This window comes from Trachypithecus francoisi, unplaced genomic scaffold (genome assembly GCF_009764315.1).
Source record: "Trachypithecus francoisi isolate TF-2019V2 unplaced genomic scaffold, Tfra_2.0 Lachesis_group2, whole genome shotgun sequence".
NCBI classification, from domain to species: domain Eukaryota; kingdom Metazoa; phylum Chordata; class Mammalia; order Primates; family Cercopithecidae; genus Trachypithecus; species Trachypithecus francoisi.
In genome coordinates, this window is record NW_022681465.1 from 55,184,342 (window position 1) to 55,209,538 (window position 25,197).

At 44.5% G+C, this 25,197-nt stretch overlaps 1 protein-coding gene across 3 annotated transcripts in view; it reads right to left on the reverse strand.

Annotated features, from left to right (window-relative positions):
* The window catches only part of RASGRF2 (Ras protein specific guanine nucleotide releasing factor 2), a 277,046-nt gene that overhangs the window by 20,091 nt on the left and 231,758 nt on the right, over positions 1-25,197 (reverse strand). For all 3 annotated transcript variants that reach the window (XM_033179253.1, XM_033179254.1, XM_033179252.1), the window contains exons 19-22: positions 9,227-9,339; positions 4,126-4,186; positions 3,663-3,766; positions 2,248-2,332 (exon numbers count right to left, since the gene is read on the reverse strand). In XM_033179253.1, the coding sequence (XP_033035144.1) occupies positions 2,248-2,332; positions 3,663-3,766; positions 4,126-4,186; positions 9,227-9,339 (363 nt within the window). The remainder of the gene's footprint in view (positions 1-2,247; positions 2,333-3,662; positions 3,767-4,125; positions 4,187-9,226; positions 9,340-25,197) is intronic.

Below are 25,197 nucleotides of genomic sequence, written 5' to 3' on the forward strand. Positions count from 1 at the left end.
CCGAAGGTAAGGGGAAGCCACTGACGGATTTTTGTCAAAGGGAGGGAGATAATTAGATTGACCTTTCAGAGAAATCATTTCTGTGCCACTGCATGAAGGATGGTTTAAGGTATATGTGCTTTGGTCAAGGATAGGCCAAGGCGGACATCCGGGCCAGAGGGACTCAGTGAGTTTAGAGCATTGGCGTGTAACTCCACTTGTTATCACAGCCAAGTAGCCAAACATGGAGGGCCATCACTTGGCTCTAAGCCACTGTTGTCTGTAAAAGGTATAATTGCCCTATTGATATGGTCCAGGAGCTCATGCCCAGAAAGAGAAAGAGTTAAGTTGCTGACCCTGAAGGCAAGGGAGAGCTGGCCACGTAGCTATGCGTGGGAGTGACCAGCTCAAGCAGCTGAGACAGAGCAGACAGCATAAGAGAGCTGCTGATGAAAGAGCTGCTGATGAGAACTCCTGCTGAACAAAATCATCTTTCACCTACCTATGGCCCCCTGCATGTTCTTTCAGGTATCCACCCACTCCCCTCGGACCTCAGCATGGGCTGGAACCTGACCCTGAACCTAACAGATGGTTTGGAGGGCAGTGAGGTTGCAGAGGAGAGATGCGTTAGGAGCTCCTGGAGAGAAAGGATAAAAGGCCACCTATCAAGGTGGTGGCAGCGGGGAAGGCAGGGTGGGGAAGGGCCTGCGATACATGTAGATTTAGGGTTTGCAAATACGCTGGGCAGTGGTGAGGGTGAGGTGGTGAGGGAGATGATGTCTAGATCCTGGGCTTGGGTGAGTGAATGTATGGTGAGGCCACTACCCGAGACTGAGAACAGAGAGGACAATGAAGAAGCAGGCTTGGTGGCTCTGGGGTGCAGATGAAAGGTTCCATCTGTCATTGTCAAGAGTGCAATGCAGTGGCCGTCCCAGCGGAGGAGATATGTGGGTCTGGAGCCTGGGATCAAACCTCTCTTTTGAATGTCCATTATATCCCATATGTTAGTTCACCACAGGTAACAGAGGTTAGTTTCCCACAGCACGGAACCTGTTTCTCAGGGCAGGGACTAGATGGGCCATGCCCCTTGTCCTTTAGGCAGCACGGCACTGAAGCTCACTGTGTGGTAGCATTCACTCAGCATCCACGTACTCTGGGGAACGCCTGCATGAAACACTGTCTTGGGAATCTAAACTGTCGCTTTTGCATTTTGATTCTAGATGACTTATTAATTTACCTATGGGGTTCCTGGTAGTTTGTTGTTGTTATTGTTTTAAAAATCATTATTCCTTTTATTATAGTTTAGTGAAACTGGAAAGGGAGGCTTCCCGTTGCCTGGATAGGCCAGAAGACACTCCCACACCTATTACTTGTTCTACCACAGGACTAAGACTATGAGAACAGCACTAATTAAGAGCAGGGAGGTATAAAAGCATCTCCCAATCTTACTGCTGGGGAAAAGCAGAGCTGGAAGATGGACCAACAGCTGGCCACTGCTGCACAGAACTACAGCAACAATGTGATTATGTTCCAAGAGGCCCCTTCCAATCCTGGAATGTAATTCAGGCTGAACGTTCAGTAATGATGAGGACTTGCACCAACCCAGCCTTACCGTCACCAGCACCACCAGGGGCCAGTGACACATGTACTGTGCATTCTCTGAGTCAATTTATGACCAGGAAGTAGTGATGATGATAAAAATAGGAACAGCAACCTGTACATTATTGAGCACTTACTAGACTTGGCTACCATCAAAGGTGAACCTCTTGTGTCAGGAAGTTAATTGGACATTATTACATTACTGTGAGCTCTTAGAGGAATGGTAAGCTTGTCTTCAATATCCCATCAGTTCTATTTAAAAAGTGGGTGGCAGGCTGAGTACGGTGGCTCACACCTGCAATCCCAGCACTTTGGGAGGCTGAGGCGGGCAGATTGCCTGAGGTCAGCAGTTCGAGACCAGTCTGGCTGACATAGTGAAACCCCGTCTCTACTAAAAATACAAAAATATTAGACTGGCATGATGGCACGTGCCTGTAATCCCAGGTACTCGGGAGGCTGAGGCAGGGGAATTGCTTGAACCTGGGAGGCGGAGCTTGCAGTGAGCCGAGATCACGCCATTGCACTCCAGCCTGGGCGACAGATAGAGACTCTGTCTCAGAAAAAAAAAATAAAGTGGGTGACAGAGTTGCTTTATTTTAGAGGAGTCTTTAGACCCCAATATCCATCTTCTTGTAACACACCCAAGGTTTTCCTGTTACGGTTACTCACGTCATTGAAGTGTTGGCTAGTTTTCATAATGTAAGGAGTTCTTTCGTTTTTATCCAGCTTCATCCACCCCTGCCCAAGAAACTCCCTGAAAGTGAAAAACAAAACACAAAACCAATTAAGTTTTTAAAAATGTGCTGGCTATGATCCTGGATAATTGTCATGGATATTAGAAACATTCCATTTAACACGGCCTAGAATGGTTCCTGACACCTGCTGCTGCCAGCCTCACAAGTGGATTTTACCTCGGCTCTAGCAGTTTACCTCTCAATGCCAAAAAGGAAGATTCTTCAGTTTCCAGCTTTCTGTTATAAATGTTTGGAACTGCGTCCCTATTAGGATCCTATAAAGGCTTCTCTGAAGGTAGAAAACAAGAACCAACACAAGGGAAATAAAGAGGTTAAATACTACCTTAGAAATCAAGACTATTTCCCCAGGATTAGCTGGTTTTTTTTTTTTTTTGGTTTTTTTTTTTTTTGAGACGGAGTCTCACTCTGTCGCCCAGGCTGGAGTGCAGTGGCCGAATCTCAGCTCACTGCAAGCTCCGCCTCCCGGGTTTACGCCATTCTCCTGCCTCAGCCTCCCGAGTAGCTGGGACTACAGGCGCCCGCCACCTCGCCCAGCTAGTTTTTTGTATTTTTTAGTGGAGACGGGGTTTCACCGTGTTAGCCAGGATGGTCTCGATCTCCTGACCTCGTGATCTGCCCATCTCGGCCTCCCAAAGTGCTGGGATTACAGGCTTGAGCTTTTACAAATATTAAGCCTTAGCAGAGGGTCCAAAAATTTCATCACTGCCAAACATGTTAGTCAGAAGCAGAATTTTCTCCCTCCGCTCTGCCCTGCCTGCCATTCTCCTGGAGGACGCAGATTTCAAAGGCAGGGATCGTGTTTTGTTCTCCCCAGCGCTCAGGAGGGTGCACATGGTCAGGGCTGAAAACCACACCTTTTGGGCTCCTACCGCACGTTCCCCTGACCAGGCAGTTCAGTGGGGCAGAAGCTCCTCCTGGTCAGGTGGGCTGTCTTCAGGGCAGCAGCCCAGTTCATTCCCTTCATTCCTGAGCAGGTCACCAGACACAGCAAGAAATAAGGGACAAGCGAGATGGAGCATATAGGAATTATTTTGTATAGGCATTAAAAACACTCGAAATTACTCTGACACGTACTTAAGTTGACTGAGTCCCTGGGCAAGGTTCTTTGTCCCTTGCTGTTGTTGGTCCTGCTCCCACCCTGCAGAGTGCTGGACACAGAGGTGTGCCAGTTCCATGGATGGAAACCATTGGTAGATATTCACATAGGAACTGCGGACACACACACACACACACACACACACACACACACACAGTCTGCCTTAGGAATAATGTCAACTTCTAAGCCAGCTAGTGCAGCCAAGCCCTGCTGCTGTCGGGGGTGGCACTCACTCGTAGGGAATGCTTCTGAAAATGACATGGTCCAGGAGGGTGATCTGTTCCGCCAGCTCCATGGCCGACAAGGACTGAAAGCATTCGGCCTTCATGCAGTCAGTCTGCAAGAGACGAGGGAGGGAAATGAAACACCCGAGAGAGGGCGCCTGCCATCTCATTGCAGGTCAGCGAGGCACACAGCTGCATATGTGGAAGCATGAAGTTCACCACTAAATTCTAACTACGAAAAAAATGGCAGAAAGCTAAAAATATCAAAGCCAACATGAATATCTTAGACCAACTGCTAGACCCCACGCCAAATGGGGTTCATCTCACAGAGCTTCATAGATAGGACAGAGGGCCTAATGCTACAACACTCCGCCTAATGCTACAACACTCCTGATCAGTTACAAGCATATTGCCCACCTTGGCGAGGTAGTCTGCACATAGTTGTGCTAGATAAAAATGTGGTCAGACTTACCATTTGAATTATATCCTCTAATTTTAGGTGGATGTCATCTTGGTCATCTTGTGAGAGGGCCCTGAAAAAGAGATCAAATTATCCTCCATGGAAAAAAAAAATAGACAACCTAGGAACAAAACTATGAAATGCAGTTTGGTTTTCCCTGGATGGGAGGTCTGAAGATTTGGGTCTACAAGGCCATGCAGCACAACCGGTTGCTGAGCTGGAGATGAGCAATCCCCAAACAGAAAACGTGCTCAAGGCATGAGAGAATCATCGGGACAGCTGATTTAGAACAAAGAGCCAACCGGTGACATAGAAGGTTGTAAATGAAACCACCACCATCACAGCGAGTCTGAGGGTGAGCTGGGTGTGCTCTGAGTGACCATCTATAATGTACAATGGAGCATCGTCTAATGCTATCAGCCAGTAATACTCCTAGGCCTGAGTGCCCTCCTCCCCACGCCTCTATCCCCTACGGTAGGCCTTCCCTGCTGTCACAGAGGCAGGAGACGCAGGGCCACCCCCTTCTCAAGCTTACGTAGACCAGAAGCACAGGGAGTTCTTATGTGGCAAGACTCTGAACAATGCCGGGCAGGAGCCAGCAGATAGCTTCCTCCCCCTTGCATTCCAGGTGGACTTTCCTCAGACACTTTTGGCCCTGAGTCTCATACATGTTATTCAGCTCTCAATAAATATCTTTTTAAAAAATAAATGATGAATGAATGAATGAGTAAATGAATAAATACAAGTTAATACCTTAGATACTTGTTTCAGACTACAGGGTATTTTATGTCCAACAGAAGTTCAGAGTCCAGGAAAACTGGAGTCCAGTAGGCATCCAATTACATAATGTGCCATTGGAGCCAAGGATTTTATGTTTTCCAAAAGGAAGGCACAAGCACATATTAAAAGTATTAAAATAGTTAAACGGTCCCAAACCATGTACTCTGTCTGCTGCAGGAAGCCAGTTTTAAAAAGAAGTAATGATGATGCATTGTTCCGTTGTGTTCTGAGTTGATTAAAACAACCACCACAACTCTCAAAAATATAATATCAACAGAGATGGCTTCCTGTATGCCTGCTCTATGCCAGGCATGTGCTAAACATTTGACATGCACTATCTCCTGTATCCTAACAAATCCCTTCCAAGGGATTGTTATACAGGATAGTGGATAATGCAGGCATTGTGATCTCCGTTTTACAGATAAGGAAACAAAAGCTCAAAGACACTGACTAAGTTGCCCAAGGTTGTGGGCCATTCTTTTACTCTGCACTTCTCTTAAGCAGGCTCAGGGAAGGCACCTCTCCAAGGGTTCCACACATAGCACAGTCAATAAACACAACTCCCTTCCCTCAGCTGTCTGAAGGGGGAGCAGGAGCCTTCTGGATTATACTAGCAGCAGCCCTCTTATTGGCACTTAGCCTTACTATTTGTGAGTAGAAATAAATAGTCATCTTATCTTAAAGGGCAGATTAACATGTGGAAAAAATAAGTTAAAGCTAACTCTTTCTCCCAAGCCTATTAAATCACATGAAGGGTTACACATGAGGGATAAAAGTGACTTTTCTGAAAGTGCACATCATCTTTTCCGCCATTCTAGGTTCCCGGAGAGAGATCAGTGGCTCCATAATTATGTGTACCAGTGGGAAAGATCTTTTTCTGAAGCTGGATAATATCTTTCCCTTGGAAAGAAAAGGTCAAAAAGTTAAGTTAGCTCCCATCAAATGTTCCTCTTCTCAATGATCTTACCCTCATTTTCCAAGATGCACTCTGGTTCCATTAAGTTACCTAACATTTTATGTCTTCTCACTGACGCTACGTGGGGTTTGGGGATGACTTTTCTATGACCTGAGCCCATCACAGTTGAACATCCAAGAAGTTAATCACTGTTTCTTTTATTTTGTGGCATGTTGGGTGTCTAGAAAAGTCTCTACACTGAATAGATTTTGAAGACAGCTAGTTAGACAACTTTGGAGGAGGAGAGATGGTATTTTTGAAATACAAGTTTTGAGTAGAGGTTTTTATTTACAAACAGGGCAATAAACTATATATGGCAATTAAGTGTATTCATCAAGTGACCCCTGTGAGGCTGTCAGTCAGGGAGGCTTCATTCAAAAGAACATTTGCTTTATTGCATTAATGTAATCTATGCGTAAAAACATGTTTTATGTTCATATCTCTTATATGTCAGGAATGCATATAAATCTCTAAAGTCAGGGCTGCACTTAACCACCATATGATATGTTTTTTGTCTCTCACAGTCATAGCCTGTATTTTCTAGAGGGCATGGTTCAGAATTCTTTCCCTTCAGATGTGGAAGCCTCTGCACTTCTGGTTCAGTTCCTATAGAGAAAAGATTTGCTTCTAGTCTTCTGGCGACCCTTGGGCATTGATGAACATTCCAGGATCCTGGGTTCCCCACCACCATCACTACCACGTCTATAGCAGTATCATCAGTTTAATAATTGTGCGTTTATAATGAAATACCAAATCAAAGGAAATGGGATTATCTAAGTTGTATGTTTGGAAAAGTCCTCTTTCAATTAGGGTAGTCCAAAAACAAAGCCAAAAGCAACCCGTGTCTGTCCTGGGATTGGTCCACACTCTCTGTGTGTGGAAAAGGTGATGAAGCCTAAAGAAAGTTGAGTTTGAGTAAGATCCAGCCTGGTTTCACTTGGGCCATATGGCCTTAATGGCAGAAACTACTTTTTCTGGGAACTACTGGCAGCGCTTCTAACAGTAATACTCACTTTACTACGAGGGCTAATGACTTTTCAGGCATCATGTTAATCTCCTCACACATCTCACGTCACGTACTCTTCACAACAACCTAATGAAGGAGCTATTACGAGTCCAACTTTATAAATGAGGAAACAGGTTTGGAATGCTTGAGAACTTGACCACTGTAAATGACTGAGCCAGGATTAAGCCCTGTGACATCCTGCAAAAGGTAGAATCAGACTCTGCTCAGTGTTGTAGTTTCAAGCTGTACTGCCTACTAAAATGTCTATTCCCTATCAGTTCTACACGCCTAATTCTCAGGTCATTATTCAGCAGAAAGAGTTGGCACATCTGAAGCCTGATGAATATCAAGACCTGGGATGGCAAACAGGATTCATCTTAAGAACCAACTCCAACTAACTGACTTCTGAGGTCACCTCCTGGTGCAGAGAGGAAACTCTCAGAATTGATGGGTAAAGTCTGGCATAGGCGTCTTGAGGGGATTGGCAACAAAAGGCCCTTGTGTTGGTTGACCCTGACAGTTTTCTCAGCCTGAACACCCTCACTTCCCTGACAGCTATTTAGTCAAATATCCCTAGGGGCACAAACTTCCAGAATGTAGTTTTTAAATATCAGTGTTTTAAATGCAAAGAGAATAACAAACCAGTCATGAAAAGAGAAGAAACAGTAACCACTCAGAGTCCCTCATGCACTGAAACCAGGCTTCACCTTAATATGTACTTACAATTTTAAAATCTGAAAACAGACACAGTAATGGAATCCCTGGGCTTATTTAGATGTTTTCATAGAATGGAAAAAGTGGAGAAGGCCCCTAATTGTTTCCTAGGGCTGCCCTAATAAAATCCCACAAACTGGGTGGCTTAAAACAACAGAAATGTATTGTCTCACCTTCCAGAGGTCTGTCATCGAACTGTCAGCAGGGCTATGCTGCCTCTGAAACCTGGAGGGGAACCCTCCCTTGCCTTTTTAGCTGCTGGTGGTTAGCCAGCGAACTTTGGCCTTCTTTGGTTTGCAGCTGCATAACTCAGTCTCTGCCTCCATCTTCAGATGGCATTGTCTCTGTGTCTGTCTTACATGGTTGACTTCTTATAAGGACACCAATCGAAGTGGATTGGGGTCCACCCTACTCCAGTACCTCATCTTAACTGATTACGTTGGCAATGGCCTTCTTTCCAAATGAGGTCCATTTTGAGGTATGGGAGGCTGGGACTTCAATATATCTTTTAGGGGGTAGGGAGATACAATTCTACCCATAAAAGTCCCTTCACAAAGAATGGTCCGGCTATGCGATCTTCAGCTAATGGGGGCTGAGAAAGACTTACAGGCCAGTTGCTAACACATCATAAACCAACATCTGGTGTTGCGACTTCAGGAAGGACTTGCAGAAACATGGACAGAGCAAAATAGACTGCCTGTGGATGACACAAGCATTCTGGATAGCATGTAACAAGGAGACAATGCAGCCAAGCTTCCAGGAAAGGAAGGGTCATTTCTAGAGGTTGTAAATGAAGAGGGAACTAGAAATCAGAGTGGTAAAGAAGTACCAGACCCTGCAGAGAGATGCTGGGCTTCCCATCCCCATGCAAGGACAGAGGACATAGTTATGAGTGAGCTGGGAAGCTGCACCTGAAATGTCTGCACAAAGCCAGCGATGGCCGCCCTTTCCACATAGAGTGGACAAGAAAAAATCCACCCACCAGTTCAAGAAGCTATAAGAAAGCTTGTTACCCACTTGGATACTGGGTGCAACAACTATGGACACAAATCTCTAGCACTATGCCCAAAGTTGAAGACTTTATCACATAGAAGTGTGGAGTCCTACCTTAGACAATCCCCCACAATTATACCACCTACATGATGTGGAAATCCTAAACTGACAAGCTGTAGAAAGGTTGGTCGGGACCAGTGAAATGAGCCAAAGAAAATTCATAACTACTCTGTGATGTCACATCCACAATTTAGGTGCATGAGACTCCTACAGACACTACCACCCTCACACACGTGAGCTTACAATAACCCACATGAGGAAACATCATTTCTCTGTGACGCCTGCTGGACTCACAGGAGGGGCTCCTCAAGGGTTCCTTTCTTTAACTGTTGGTTCTACAGTAAACCGCTGTCTGCCTCCATGGATAATGGCAATTGCACTCCACATGAGTTATACCATGCTGTCCCAAGTCTTCCTGAGACAGCAGACCCCGCACTGCCCCCAGGAAAGAGAAGATGATACATAACACTTTACTGCTGAGAACATAGATCCCACTGTCCCCAGGATTCTAAGATTTATTCTTCTGGTTTGCTAGGCTCTTATTTTCTACGAACATAACAAGAATCAACCAATGTCATCCAGTCGGCATCTTCAGTTGCCTTCACCTGAGGATATTTGCGGTGGCTTTCCTTTCTTGGGGAAGAAGGTCTGGGTCTCGCAAAACTTCTTCTAGTAAATTTAGGACATTCATCTTTAGTTCATTGTTGAGTTCAAAATCCTATAAAATAAAATACATCTTTTTAAATTTTAGTTTTGAAAGGGTTATCTCTGTGACACATGACACCATTCTCCATGATAAACTCTCTAGAAGCTAGGTATGGAAATTGAAATGTATGGACCCTAGAGTCCCACGCCACACCTAGGGTCCTGATTTACTTGGTTTGGAATGGGGGTCTGTTATTGGTATTTCTGACAGGCTCCCCCCATGGCTCCCCAAGGGGTATAAATGTGCAGTCAGTGTTGAGAACAACTGCCTCTAGGGACAGTCACTGGGAAGGGTTCTTAAAAGAGCTTACAAGGCCCTGGCCCACCCCTCCAGCCTCTTCTCTCACACTGCTTGCATCCCTGTGGCCTGCAACACATACCATGCCCCCAACACACTCACACTGTCCTAAACTTAACAAATGCCTTCAGTTCCTCAAGTGATATGTGCTTCCTGTAGCCTGGAACACTATGCCGCCTCCACACATTTATTTCTATTCATTTTTGGGGCCTAGGTGTCCCCTAGGCACCCACTGGGGACAGTTGGGACAATATGACCATCAAAATGAATAATGAGAGTAATGAGCAATAACCAGTTTAATAAGAAGAACCTGTAAGTCCTTATTGATATTGATGCTCACAAAGCCAGATTTTTAAAAGGTAGAAAATAAAACTATTCTTCTTTTTTTTAAATCACAGGGTCTCCCTCTCTCTGTCACCCAGGCTGGAGTGCAGTGGTGTGATCACAGCTCACTGCAGCCTCAAATTCCTGGGCTCAAGTGGTCTCCCACCTCAGCCGCCCAAGTAGCTGGGACTACAGGTGTGTGCTACCACGCCCAGCTCATTTTTAATTATTTTGTAGAGACAGAGTCTTGCCATGTTGCTCAGGCTGGTCTCAAGCTCCTGGGCTCAAGTGACCCTCCTGTCTCAGCCTCATGAAGTGCTGGGATTACGAGCATAAGCCACTACACCCAGCCTAAAGCTATTCTTTATAGTAGAATTCCAAATAGTAGATGCAAAGAAATAATGGAGTTAGAAAATCACAATTTTTTTTCTTTTTTCTTTTTTTTTTTTTTTTGAGATGGAGTCTCACTCTGTCACCCAGGCTGGAGTGCAGTGACGTGATCTCGGCTCACTGCAACCTCCGCTTCCTGGGTTCAACCGATTCTCCTGCCTCAGCCTCCTGAGCAGCTGGGATTACATGTGTGTGCCACCACACCTTGCTTATTTTTGTATTTTTAGTAGAGACAGAGTTTCACCATGTTGGTCAGGCTGGTCTCAAACTCCTAACCTCAAGTCATCTGACTGCCTTGGCCCTCCCAAAGTGCTGGGAGCCACCAAACAGGCATGAGCCACCACACCTGGCCAAAAATCACCATTTTCAGCCAAAGCAGTAATCACTGACTCAGGCAAGGATCATGAATGAATGCTAAAATGGTTGAATGAAGTGTATTAGAGAACAGAATTAACAGTGTCAGAGGACACCTCAGAGATTACTTATTAGTCACAAAGGGAGAATCTGGCAGATGTCACCGTACCCCAAGCAATCAAAGTTACCATCCCCTATGATGGAAGAAACCAGCATCATATATCTACTAATGTAATGATCTATAATGTAATACATCCTTAGTTTTTCTGCCTAAAATGCATAATATTGATCTAATTTTAAAGAAGCATTGGCCTGTACTTTTCAGAAATGTCAGTGTCATAAACAACAGAGACAAACTGAGGAACTCTTCCAGCTCAAAGGACACCAAAGGGACAACAGCTAAATGCAAGCTTTGAACCTGGAGTCAAGAGGGGAATGCTTTAAAAGGGCATTACTATGACAACTGCCTAAAATGGAATCAGGACTGTGCACTAGTAGAGAGCATTCTGCCAATGGTAAATTTCCCTGAATTTGATCATTTTACTGTTGGCTATGTATGAGCAGGTTCCTCACTTATACACTACTGGTGGGAATGCAAATTAGTTCAGTCACTGCGGAAAGCAGTTTGGAGATTTCTCAAAGAACTAAAAATAGAACTACCATTTGACTCAGCAATCCCTGGGTATATACCCAAAGGAAAATAAATTGCTCTACCAAAAAGAGACATATACTTGCATGTTCATTGCAGCACTGTTCATAATAGCAAAGACACAGAATGAACCTAGGTGCCCATCAACAGTGCATTAGATAAAGAAAATGTGGTATACATACATCATGGAACACTATGCAGCCATAAAAAATGAAATCATGGGCCAGGCACAGTGGCTCACACCCGTAGTCCCAGCACTTTGGGAGGCTGAGGTGGGTGGATCAGGAGGTGAAGAGATCGAGACCATCATGGCTAACACAGTGAAACCCCATCTCTACTAAAATACAAAAAATCAGCCGGGCGAGGTGGCGGGCGCCTGTAGTCCCAGCTACTCCGGAGGCTGAGGCAGGAGAATGGCATGAACCCAGGAGGTGGAGCTTGCAGTGAGCTGAGATTGCGCCACTGCACTCCAGCCTGGGTGACAGAGCGAGACTCTGTCTCAAAAAAAAAAAAAAAAAAAAAAAAAAACCAGAAAAAAAGGAAAAAAGAAATCGTGTTCTTTAAAGCAACACGGATGAAGCTAGAGGTCATTATCCTAAGCAAACTGATGCAGAAACAGAAAACCAAATATCACATGTTTTCACTTATAAGTGGGAGCTAAATCTTCGGTTCACGTGGACAGAAAGATGGCAACAGTAGACACTGGGGACTCCAAAAGGAGGGAGGGAGGTGGGGCCAGGGCTGAAAAACTTCCTATTGTATACTATGTTCACTATCTGGGTGATGAGATCAATAAAGCCCGAATCTTAGCACCACACAAAACCTGCACATTGTACCCCTCCCGAACTAAAATAAAAATGCAATTTTTTTTAAAAGAACAGGGTTTTGTTCTTAGAGGGAGTGGGGAGAGAGAGAGAGAGAATACATGTTAAACATGGGAATGATGACTGAGGGATGTGTATCAGTGTACTTTCTTTTATTCTGGCAATTTTTCTCTCAATTTGAAAATTTTCAAGGTAAATGTTGGGAAAAAAAACAAAAAGGTAGAACTGTTCTCTTACATTCTTTAATTAAATGTATCCTTATGAAACATGTACAGGCAGCAGAGAGGAATTTTTAGGTATTTGGAGATGAACTGAACACTGCAAAGTCCTGCTTTTGAGGATCTTACTCGATAGACTATATCTTTATATGTACAGACATGAGTGTTTATTTTCCACCATATAAAGTTACTTATCATAATTACATTTTAACTTTAAGGAAAGTAATTATGAAGCACTGACATTCTGAATCCTTTTAAATGATTGGAGAGAACACTGTTATTGCAACAAATCAGATAAAAAGAAAACAGCAAGATTTTACTATATTTGGTAAAAACAATGAACAAGATCATAATTTCAAAAATTGTAGACAATGCAAATCTAATCTAATTTGAATTTAGTATTTTTTTACCTCAGTTTGGTGGCAAATGGTGTCATAAATTATTCCCAACATTTTACTTTTCACTGTTTGACCATAGTCCCAATTCTTCAGAAACAAGAGCCACTGGGGCCCAGGAGCAACACAGATGTCAACATCTCCTCAATATATGGCTTCAGATGATGTTTTCCTAAAATTTCACCTATTTATTGCCAAACACCTTCTCGCTATTATTTTTTTTTAAATGTATGTAAAGAGAAGACAGTAATAGTTTGCCAGTGTTCTTTCCTTCGGTTCCACTCCCTCCCTCATTTCAAGGTAAAGGGATGTTTGTAAACAGTTAATGCTCTCACCTTCGTCAATCTGTGTGCACCACATTCTCAGCCATCAGGACTTTATTTCCTTAATGACTATTTCATATATATATATATATATATATATATATATATATATATATATTAGTGAGACAACCAAGTCTTCATGTGGCTATGTCAGGTCTCTAATGATGCAAATAATCTGATTACCATAAACACACGATTAGTGTGAAGGATATCAGGTTACTGTTTAGACCGTGTTGAGGGCCAATTAGTGGTTTCATCAGCTGGCATTAGTGAGTAACTACTGTGCCCCGTACTGGGCTCAATGGGGCAGAATGCTTCTGGGGCCCCAGGATCCAAGTGTGTGAAAGGTCTTGTTAAGAAAAACATAATGTAATTTTCTTATTTTGAACTCTGGGACGACTGGCCTGAGAGGGACCTTGAAAGACTTAATGAAATCTGCCAAGACACTATTTGAAGCATGACAAATGGTCGCAGTTGAATAGTTGCTTTGCTGCTGATGATATAAATCAGACTCTGATATAATGCAAAGCAGAATCTCTGGTAACAGAGTAGGAAATGGAAGAATTTTTGCCATCCATAATTTCCACTTACATTTGCACAGGTTTTGACAATGTACAAAGTGACCTTTAGTATATAATTTGTTGTTGTTATTTGTTTGTTTTTGAGACAGAGTCTCACTCTATTGCTCAGGCTGGAGTGTGGCACAATCTGGGCTCACTGTAGCCTCTGGCTCCCAGGTTCAATGCATTCTCATACCTCAGCCTCCCAAGTAGCTGTGACTACAGGTGCATACCACCACGTCCAGATAATTTTTGTATTTTTTGTAGAGATGGGGTTTCGCCATGTTGGCCAGGCTGGTCTCGAACTCCTGACCTCAAATGATCTGCCCTCCTTGGCCTCCCAAAGTGCTGCGGTTACAGGCGTGAGCCACGGTGCCCGGTCGTGTACATAATTTTAATTCTTCCTCAGCTGACCCAGCATCAGACAAGACAGGAACCATAATCTCAGGGTCTCTTGTCACATATGGGCCACAGAGGCTGAAGAGAGGTGATCGCGTGGGCTGAGATGAGAAGCATGGGGAGATGGAGGGGCTGGGACAAGAACGCCAGTCCTCCTGACTCCTTCATAGTCCTTTATACTTGCCCTTCTCAAACTGTCATGTGGACAGGGGTCACTAGGGGTTGTGGCTAAAATTAGATTCTGATTCAGGGGATCTGAAACAGGGATAAGGACTCTGCGTTTCCAACAACCTCCGGGGTGATATTGATGTTGCTGGTCTGGGGTCCATATTTTGAGTAGCAAGACTTTACATTACCTTTGTTTATCTACCAAAAAAAAAAAAAAAAAAAAGGTATTTAAAAAACCCTCAAAAAGTAAAAGAAATCTAGATCTTCTGATGTACTACCTAGAATGGATGGTTTTATTTTTTACAAATGCATGTAAAATACAGAATTGGTCATTGAAAAGTCTCTGTTGAAAATACGGTAGCTGCTGCTCAATAAAAAGAAATCTAAAGCAGCAAAAAGACATTTGCCCTATTTAAATCCAGAGACAAATGACTGCTAATGTCTGGCTGACAGCCAAGTTGTAATTGTCCAGCATTTAATTTTTGGCTACATTTCCCCAAGTCCTGAAACGGTGGAGTAAGACTTACCCGAGTGCCTTCTTGCAGGCAGCAATCGAGGCGCCCACAAGATGGCGCTCCCGGGTCGGCATTGGCCCTGGCGCGGGCCCCTGGGTGGAGCCCGCAGGCCTGGAGGAGGGACGTCGCCTGCCCGTGTTTAGGACACAAAGCCGCACGAAGCTTTCTGCGCCAGAAGAGCGAATCCATGGCACCCAAGAGACTCCGAGGTACTTATTGAAGTTATCAAAGCAACAGCATCTAATTTAGTTTTTGTTTTCCAATTCCTGAAGCAGGGATGCGGAGACAGAGGCTTCGAACAGAGAAACCGCCCTGCTCTCAAAGGTGGAGCACTCAGAAAATGCAAGACGTTTCTATTTCATTCTCTGAAAAGGAGCCCATAGCTCTTGTTCCTTCAAAAAGAATTACTGAGCAACTCAACAAACAAGGCTCTGCAGTGGAGGCAGAGCAGCAGACTTCTGGGTGGGTTTGCACATGAAAGAAATATTAACAAAAGAAACTGGGAGAGGCTTGAGGAGGGCGCCCATCTGCAAGGGCCCCCCTTGGGGACGCCCTACTGACCCTTAGGAGAGGCTGGGCCTGGAAACGCAGGTCCGGAAACCACCTGCAAAAAGGGGATAGTTCTGGCCAGGAACAAGACAAAAACTGTCGAAGGATGGAGTGTGGCCCCCAGCACATGCTTAGGAGCAAAACATTGTCCACTGATGATGTCAGAATCCTCCAAGGGAGAGATGCTATTGTGAGATGAGTCTATTTTACCAAAATTGTATTGACTTTACTCAACATGTTCATAAATAATTAGGAAAATTTTCCCTGGATCGGTTGGGAAAAAAAAAAAAAAAAACCTCCTAAAATAATTACAAGTAAGACAGTGAGAGGTTGCCCCGTACTAGGTAATTTTTTTTTTGAGACAGGGTCTCACTCTGTCACCCAGGCTGGAGTACAATGGCATGATCATGGCTCACTGCAGTCTCAACCTCCTGGGCTCAAGGGATTCCCCCCACCTTGGCCTCCCAAGTAGCTGGGACTACAGGCACATGCTACCATGCCCAGCTAATTTTTAAAGTATTTTTTAGAGATGGGGCTCTCTCTTTGCTGCCCAGGCTGGTCTCCCGAAATGCTGGGATTACAGATGTGAGCCGCCACACTGGGCCACATTTTAACTACTTTATTATCTCATTTAATCATCAATAGCAATCCTGCAACATAGTTACTATCATGATTTCCATTTTGCCTGTGGGGAAGTCCAGGCACAGAAAATCTAGGTATCTTATCCAAGGTCACACAGTTAGCAAGTGGCAGGCCCAGGACTTAGATCCAGGCTAAACTCTTGGCTAAAGCCTGAGTTTTTAACTGCTATAACCACTCAGCCTCTTGAGAAAAAGCAACTATCGGGCCCGGCACGGTGGCTCATGCCAGTAATCCCAGCACTTTGGGAGGCTGAGGCGGGTGGATCTACCTGAGGTCAGGTGTTCAAGACCAGCCTGACCAACATGGGGAAACCCCGTCTCTATTAAAACATACAAAAATTAGCCAGGCATGGTGGTGGGCATCTGTAATCCCAGCTACTCAGGAGGCTGAGGCAAGAGAATCACTTGAACCCAGGAGGTGGAGGTTGCAGTGAGCCGAGATCGTGCCATTGCACTCCAGCCTGGGTGACAGAGCGAGACTCCCATCTCAAAAAAAAAAAAAAAAAAAGCAGCTATCAATGAATTAGTGGCTGCTGGCTTGGGGAAGGGTAGGCTGAAATGTCAAATAGTCGCTGAGCCTGGAACGATTTCCCTTCACTGATGACCTTTTGAGACAGGGATCTGAAAACCGAGGTTTCCAGTCTGAATAAGCTAGTTTGCATTAATAAGGCTAAATCATATACCAGAAAAATCATCTGAAAAGCAATACATCAGATTTTCTAGCACTTTGAAACGAATCCCTATTGATAGCTTAGGCATTTTAGAAATGATATTCATTCTTGCAGGAGGAGAGCAGGGTAGTAATTAGTAATTTACTATACATGGCCAAGGGAACTCTAGGATATTGGGAAAATCTGATTCAATAAATGCAGTTTGAGGCTAAAGAGAATTATGAGAGTAATTTTCTCAGTGTAATAAGTACAGTATATTCCTGATGGGGGCCAGAGGTTTTAAAAGGAAAGTGGAAATACTGCAGAGTGGATTAAAATCACACAAATAATTTTAAAATCTGGAACAAAGAGCTTATAAAGAAGGACTCAGGATGTGTTGAGCTCAGAAATAAGAGGTGGGGGTTTAACTTAATGATTTTCAAGAAAATGAAAAGCATACTACGGTTTTCTGTCTTCTCTGACGACACAAGATGAAGAATTTAAATTGTGGTGTAGAGTTAGGTAAGATTCGGGCCAGTTTGTAAAGTGGGAAGCTGAGGCAAAGGTACCGAATGAACATGATATATGCAAATCAGCCTTGACAGGTCTGGGGTATACAGGTTTGCATCCTCATGTTCACGAACTGGAGCCAACCTCCTAAACCAAGGTGCTTTTGAGCTCTTCTGAGGAGAGGAAACCTTATTCAAAACTTTAACGTTGAAACCCTATTCCAGGGGAGATTGTGCTGGCTAAAACCTGGGATGGGAGGCTCTGCAGGGTACCTGCTCACCTTGCCCACCGGCCACCACCCCTGGCCTGCCTGCGTGGGTGCTACCTTGGGGCAACAGGGATTCTGAATCAGGGCTTCTCACTGGAAAAGTGAAAGGACAGGGTTTTCTGGCATTTTCCATTGCCTAACTACAAAAATATTTGAAAAGCCTCATTGTTCACACGATGAAAAAGAACATTCTAATAGAAAAACATAAGGAAGGGCAGTAAGTTTGGAATTAAACCCTACAAAGCAATACGGCAGTAATTCTAAACTTTCCAATACACGTTCAACACTTACTAGTCATTAACAATTCATCAGGTTCTTGAATCTTCAAAGAGGAACAGAATGTAGAGAAAATATATGCCTGACAATCATCTAGGGACTTATATTTCAGGTGGTAAAACCCACAGACAGTTAAACCCCAAAAGTAGTCAGCTCTGTGCCCTGCTCCTGGTCAGCCCTCAAACGTTTGTTGAATGAATGCATAAAAGTCCATGGGGGAGAATACTTGACTTTGAGACAAGTGGTAACAAGCTACCTAAGTTTTAAACTGGTGGTTTGGGAAATTAGTTTAGCAGATGCGAAGTGGGAGGCTCCTGGGAGAAGGCACAGTGAAAATGTGGAAGATATGTTAGAACAAAAATAACTGGGAAGAGGCAAATGGCAATGAATGACACTCATTCAGTGAGAAGGAAAAAACCATCTAGAAAACTATTTATTTGATCATTTGCTGACAAATGATTCTTCATTTGAATGACTTGCTAAAATTCAGCCCCCAGTTCTGAACAGCTGTGCACACAGGAATCTTTAAATACTGCCCCACAGCCCCAGAATCAGATCACTTCCAAGCTTACATCTTTACGCCCCAAAAGGGAATCAGTCAGTTTAAAAAGCATTTACCAGAAAAAGAGAGAATCTTTTTTTTTTTTTTTTTTTCCGGATGCTGCGTTTTCCATTAAGTAGGTGGTAAATTTATATGGATTGTCGTTTTCAAGAAAATGACAAAGACCAGAGGGAAAAAGAAAAGTCTGGAAGGGCGTCCTTTTATTGCTGATATTTAAAACTGTATTCAACTTTCTTAGTTAAATAATGCCCCTTGCCAATAAGATTATCTTTAACTCTAATATAACTAGAAAGTAGTCTATTAGTTATACTTTTGTTTTTACCCTGATCCATAGGAGGGAAAAAGACTGATAAAGAAAGCTGGGGGGTGCATCCTTCCTTCCCCAAGGAGAAGATGCACTCCGATTTACAGGAAGTAGCAACTTTGACATTCACCCAAGGAGAGACTTTATGCAAAGAGATTGGGAGCTATAAGTTAGTGACATCTGAGAGCAGAGTGGAGAGGAGAGGAACACAAAGAGAAAGGCAACAGGCAAGGCAGAGCCGTGGGGCCCTGAGAACCAGTTGATACACAATTGTTAAGTCAGCTCTTGACATCCTGAGGCAGCTCTGAAGTGATGGAGAGCACTGGTCCAGGTCTGGTCGGATCAAACAAGGACCAGGTGATGTCAGGATCATCATTCCCCATGCTGAGGATTGCATGCCACAGTCTCCAGAAATGCTTCCGAGGTCCAAGAGTGATAACAAGAGTGGGAGACAAATGAGGAAAAATAAGGGCTTTCCGTGGCACTTGCATCAGAAAACTCTTACAACAGGGATAAGAAGCTATCGAAGTACATAAAATTCCATCAACGAAATCCATCCACAAAGCGTTAAGGAATTGCACTAGTTCAATGGGGAAAATGTTTCTGTTTCGGCAGCTAATGAAAATGGAAAATCAGTGCCACTGAAGACACGCTTCCTAAAAGCTTAAATATAGCTTATGCTAGCTTAATAAATCCTACTGTAAATGTCTCACTGTAAGGAGAGTTTAAAGGATAACAATAGGGATGTATAAAAGATAAGAAAAAACTCTGGTAAGTAGTTCAATGAACTAGGATTTTCTTACTTGGTTGGTTGTTTGCCTGGACCAGAGAAAAAGAGAGAATAAAAATCTATCTTTGGAATTAAATAAAAGAAAATCCATACTTATCAGATAATAGTTTCGTACATTTCATATTTTCCAGAGAGATATGACAAATAATTCATTTGTGCATTATAACTCCACACAGATAATTTTGCCAATTTTACAAATGTGGAAACTAGCAAGCTAACAATGGAATCCAAACTAGTGTGCAAGTTTCCAGGTTTCTCTCCTCATCTGAGACCTTTTTGACCCAGGAATCTCTGAAGAACTAAAGTGAAATGTGACGCCTAAGGCATCTGTTCTGAGGGGAGAGGGAGAGGGCAGTGGTCAGTAAAAGATCACAGCAGGACCCAGCACTGCCATAAAGATAAGGGTCAGCCTATGTGTCCAGACAATCAGAAGAACCCAAAAGGAACTGAGGTTGCTAGACTATTTAAATCAAATGGAGCATTCTCTATTTCATTTCGGCTGCTGTCATGGCAAATCTGTTTGTGAACAAACATTGGTGCGTGCCTGGAGGATGTTTTGGATCTCTTGGCTGAGATACGCAGAGGCTGACAGTGTGTCGACAGCTAGAAGTGAATGGGTGCTGAAGAATAATAAAAGGGTGAGACCGACATAAAAAGTATGTCAGGCGCAGTGGCTCACACATGTAATCCCAGCACTTTGGGAGGTTGAGGCGAGTGGATCACAAGGTCAGGAGTTTGCGACCAGCCTGGTCAATATGGTGAAACCCCCATCTCTACTAAAAATACAAAAAAATTAGCTTGGCGTGGTGGCACATGCCTGTAACCCCAGCTACTTGGGAGGCTGAGCCAGGAGAATTGCTTGAACCTGGGAGGTGTAGGCTGCAGTGAACAAAATCGTGCCACTGCATTCCAGCCTGGAGAAAGAGTGAGACTCTGTCTCAAAAAAAAAAAAAAAAAAGTATATAGGCCATCAATTATCCTCTGGCATGGTGATTGTGTAAAATCATTTGTGGCTGGGCACAGTGGCTCATGCCTGTAAACCCAGCACTTTGGGAGGCGGTGGTGGAGGGATCACTTGAGGCAAGGGGTAGGTAAAGTCTATAGTGAGCTACAATCGCACCACTGTCCTCCAGCCTGGGTGACAGAACAAGATCCCATCTCTGAAAAAAAAAAAGAAAAAAGAAACACACATGCAGAAACAAAAAAAAAAAAACCAAAAAACACCATTTGCAAAGTTGAAGCAGTAGACAGCTCATTAGTCGTTTAAAAACATTTCATAGCTGCTAGCATCTCACATTGAGACTAAATTTTATCTTCTTATTCCTAGTATCCCCATCAGTCCCACCAGCTGGGGACATGCCCAGGAGCCTCGTGGCACTCTGTGGCCCCTGAGCAGTGGGCAGCATCTCACCCACTTGTCAAGGTGGGATGTCTGGGGTCTTGAGGCTTCAAGAACAGCGGGGGTTTCCTGGTCCTTCACCACAGGCATCTCTAACTGTACCTCCTGCAGGCAGGTGGCCTGGGGAGGCCGGCAAGGGTGGCTACTGTCACCATCTCAGCCTGGGAGGTGCTGCAGTGGTTGTCAGCAGAGGCACAGCACTCCTCCCTGCACCAGCGTTTAGCAAGTACAAATCATTTAAGCAACACAAAATAGACTCAGGGTCAAAAGTAACTTTCCTAAGGAAAGACTGAGAAACAGGGAAAGCATTGGCAGTGTTGACATGTGCTATTCTCGCTGTCCTGAGTCAGAAGCGGGTTTTTATGTTTCACATTTTGAGCGGTCTACATCTCAACAGTTGGCTTGCAAGATGGAGAGGCTGCGAGATTGGGGGTTCCCTGCAAAAATGGTGCAGCCAGACGGTGCAGACTGAAACCTGCTGCTGCCATTTGCTATCGATGGAACCTCAGGGAAATGGTTCAGTCTGAGCTTCCATTTCCGCATCTGTAAAGCAGTGGTAATAATATCGACCTCCTCTCCCTCAAATGAGTGGAGTCACGGTAGGTGACTTAATATTTGAAAACAAAACAGTGTCTGACATAAAGTAAGTGATACAGTATGTTATTCTTTTAAATTGGGTTTCTGTCATTCAGAATCCGTCCTCACAGAGGAAACTACCTTCATGCTAAGAATCAGGTTCTCAAGTCACCCATAAAAGATCATGTGCCCCGTATCATAACTAAACCGATACCAAACTTCAGCTGCTCCTAGATGACTTCTATGCAATTCAATGCTTCCTCCTCCTTGTTCAGAGTCCTAGTGACACACTTTTCCACTGGAAGTCTCATCCAGCCATGGTGAAGGCTCAGGGAAAGGGGCTTATAAAGTCTTGAACTTCTTCAGGAAGTGGGGACAAGAAGCGCCATTCAGAGCAGAGGCATCTTTCTCCTGTGAAGAGCTCAAAGGTCAGGGCCCCATATGCTGAGATTGCCTTGCAAATGGAAGAGAAGATCTGCTCTCTAAGGGCAGAGACCGGGCTGGGAGTGTGATGGAAAAGTACCCTGTGGCCGACTGGCACCAGCCCAGATGGACGAGGAGGGCAGGGCTGGAAGCAGGCCAGGAGCCATCAGGAGAGGTGACAGCAGCAGGCCAGGAGCATCAGGAGAGGTGACAGCAGCTGCCTGCTCGATAGCCGGTTGTTTCTTTCGCTTCTCGTTCTCCCGCCCACACCGAAAATTCTGTGCTGTGTTTGTCCTGGCCCAACTTCCATTTCAGATTTGGAACAATGCACAAACCTCAACTCAGTGCTCTAATTCAACACTGAGTTTTGTGTTTCACTAGGCAATGCCAGATAATAAACAAAAAAAATTTAGAAGGGGCCCCTGTCATCTGTCAAAATAAGAAACAGAAGAGACAAAGTGTGTCCACTCACATTTTGGGAAATCTGATCCCTGAGACCTTGAAGGCACTAAGTAGAGGACATCACACCGGCATGCACTTTTCCACCTTAACGAGTCAGAGTCCCCACTTTACCTCAGACCTGGGACTGCAGCCCCAAAACCTGAACTCTGTGGGGCAGACGGATGCTCACTGGTTGTCCTTTACTGGGAAAGAGCCATTGTCTTCTCTGAGATAACTCTGACTCTGAGGATATGCAAAGGTTTTGCTTTCCTCGCCACAAACCTGACACAGGTGTGCCCCCTTCAGCAGACTCATTGTTGGAGCCATCGTGGAGACCACCTGGTCGGGTTCTTGTTTCAGAGGAATGGGGCACTGTGGGAGACTGTAAGGAATTTTGACAGCTGGGTCTGTTTCCAGCTTTTGAGTGGTCTACAACTGTGCTGTTTATACTGTAACCATTAGTCACCTGTGACTATTAACATTTAATTCAATTAAATAACATTAAAACTCCAGCTTTTTAGCTAGCTAGCTACATTCCAAGTGATCAATTAGCGGCATGTGGCTAGAGGCTGCTGTACTGGGCACCATGATATAGAACATTTCCACCATCACAGCAAGTTTACCTGGACAATGCTGACTGGACCCCTTTGAGACTTACGTGGTTTACTGGTCACATGGGGGTAACAGCATTTGGCCTGCTTGAAGGTCTGGGTTTGGACCAGATGCTGCTTTCACACGGTTATCTCTACCAAGAGCAGCATCCGCAGTGCTTTGAGCCTCCATCTGTAATGGCTACTCTGTATGTTTTAACTCACATAATCCTCACCCTCCCACAGAGGAAAAAGTGGCATTAATCTCCATTTCTACAGATGAAGAACTGGAGGCCTGGAGGAGCCAAACAGTTTTTCTCAGAAAAGCCAATAAATGCCGGAGCAGGGATTTCCATCACGATCACCCTAACTTCACAGCTCCAACAGAATTCAAAGTCCCCCAGCTCTGAGATCTCTGCTACAAAGACACATTAGGACTGAGTTGAACTCCTACTGTGATTTTTGGAGACGTAAAAACTCTCACAGCTGTTATAAGTGACTAGAGTAGGGTTGTGAGATCCGCTAATTCCTGTCTTCTACCTCAGACTATATTTATTTGTTAATTGTGTTATGAAAGTGTTAGGGTATATTTTCAAGAGAGTGATAAGGACTCTGTTTTGTGTGCGTGTGTGTGTCTGTGTTTATAGGATAAAGTATATATAAAACCCTCTTATAATGGGAAATGAGTGTATATATGTAAAACATACCATAAGCAATGCTAAATGTAAATACTAAAACAGAGCACAGGGTAACACTCAGGAAGAGGGGCAGAGACTTGGGGGCCCCCCTCAGGTGCTGGCAATGTCCCAGGTCTTGACCTGGGTGGCAGTTATATGGGCGTCTACACAGGCAGAAAGTCACTGACCTACACACTGAAGTTTAGTGTCCTTTATATGCGGTATGTGATATTTCAATCAAAATGCCAAAAAGCACGTCAACTGAAATGTAAACTCAAGTTATTCATTATTAGCTAAATATGTGTCTCTTTGTTCACCATAAAATGAATGTAAGAGAACTGGAGCAAGTTAGAAATATAACAGCTATTTTGATAGATTTTGTGAAATTGCTCTCCCAAGGGACCCTAGACTCCCTGTATCATAAGTAATAATGGAATCATCAAACAGCATTACCGCTTCTTGCCAGTCCCAGTAAACCAGTTGATAGTCTATCCTTCCCCACCTGGCATGAAGTTCTGAGCAGGCACCAAAGTCTTTCAGTACTTTTTAGTTACAAGAATGGTGTCATTTCAACAGTCAAAATGTCCAGTCCAGTATATTCTTCAAAACCTCAGTCCAGCCTCCCTCCAGCCTTGGCGTGGGCTGCTTCCAGCCTAGTGGCCTGCATAGGAGACCCTTTCGGACGTCCCCACCACCTCTCCACTAGCGGGCTATTGCTTCCGGTCCTGCAGCTCACCAGGGGAAAACACTAATTTAGTGTGATAGTGCAGGGGGAGCCCAGTCCTGGCTCTCTCTCTAGATGTGGCAGGCGGGCAGTGGCCAGTGGCCAGTGGCCAGCTTTTCCTGTGTGGGCCTTGGTGAGACTTTGGAGACCTCTCTGTGAGAGACTTAGGGCCAGCTCCCCTGACCCTGGCAATGTCTGTCTTCCTGAGTCACTTTCAACTCCCCCAGGCCCTGGGCTGCCAGTGGTCTGCTTCACCCAGCGTCTGTCTACGCATCACCCCTCCAGGACATCCTCTTGGGCAGGATCCAGGGCCATCCAGATTGGGGGCCATACTCCCCATGGACCCACCTGGTTCACTGAAACACATATGAATGCAGCTCACTCCTAGCATCCACCACTCTTCACTTTGCCCAGCGAGCACCTTTCACCTTAACAGGGGAGGCTAGCTGGGTGGTTTCCTTGAAACGTTTCTCATGTGGCTGGAAGTGAAAAGGAGGCATCTCCCCGCCTTCCCCATGGTGGTAGGGAACTTACACAGATGGCTGTCTCTGGAAATTGCCCTCTCCTTCACCTCCCCTGCCTCAACTTCCCACAGGTGGGTGATCACAACTGCTAGCAGGATTGATTTCACGAGCTCTTAGCTGGTTTTGCTTAGGTGGCCTAGCCACTCCATTAAGGCCATGCAGGCTGTTGCTGCTACCTATTGTACCTGCCCCTGTGCCTTTGGTCCTCTGCCTGAATGTCAGAAACAATCTGAAGAATTCAATTTAACAGCCGGCCACACACGTAATTACGTTCAGTCCACTGACTGTTAGTGAGCATTTTCCCAGTGGCTTTTCCCAACGGCTGGAAGCCCCTTGAGGTCAGAGACTGCATGGATCTTGTTCACCCCCACACCTATCCCAATGTCTGGAACATTCTGGTGCCCAATTCTTATTAGTGAATGAATCAAGGAGGTGAGAAAACAGAAAAAGGAGTAGCAGTGTTCCTCTGGAAACTCCTTTGGGGAGGAGATTTTTATGTAGGTAGGTCATTTTTGTCTGATCTCATGTTTTAAAAACATTCCCCTAAGCC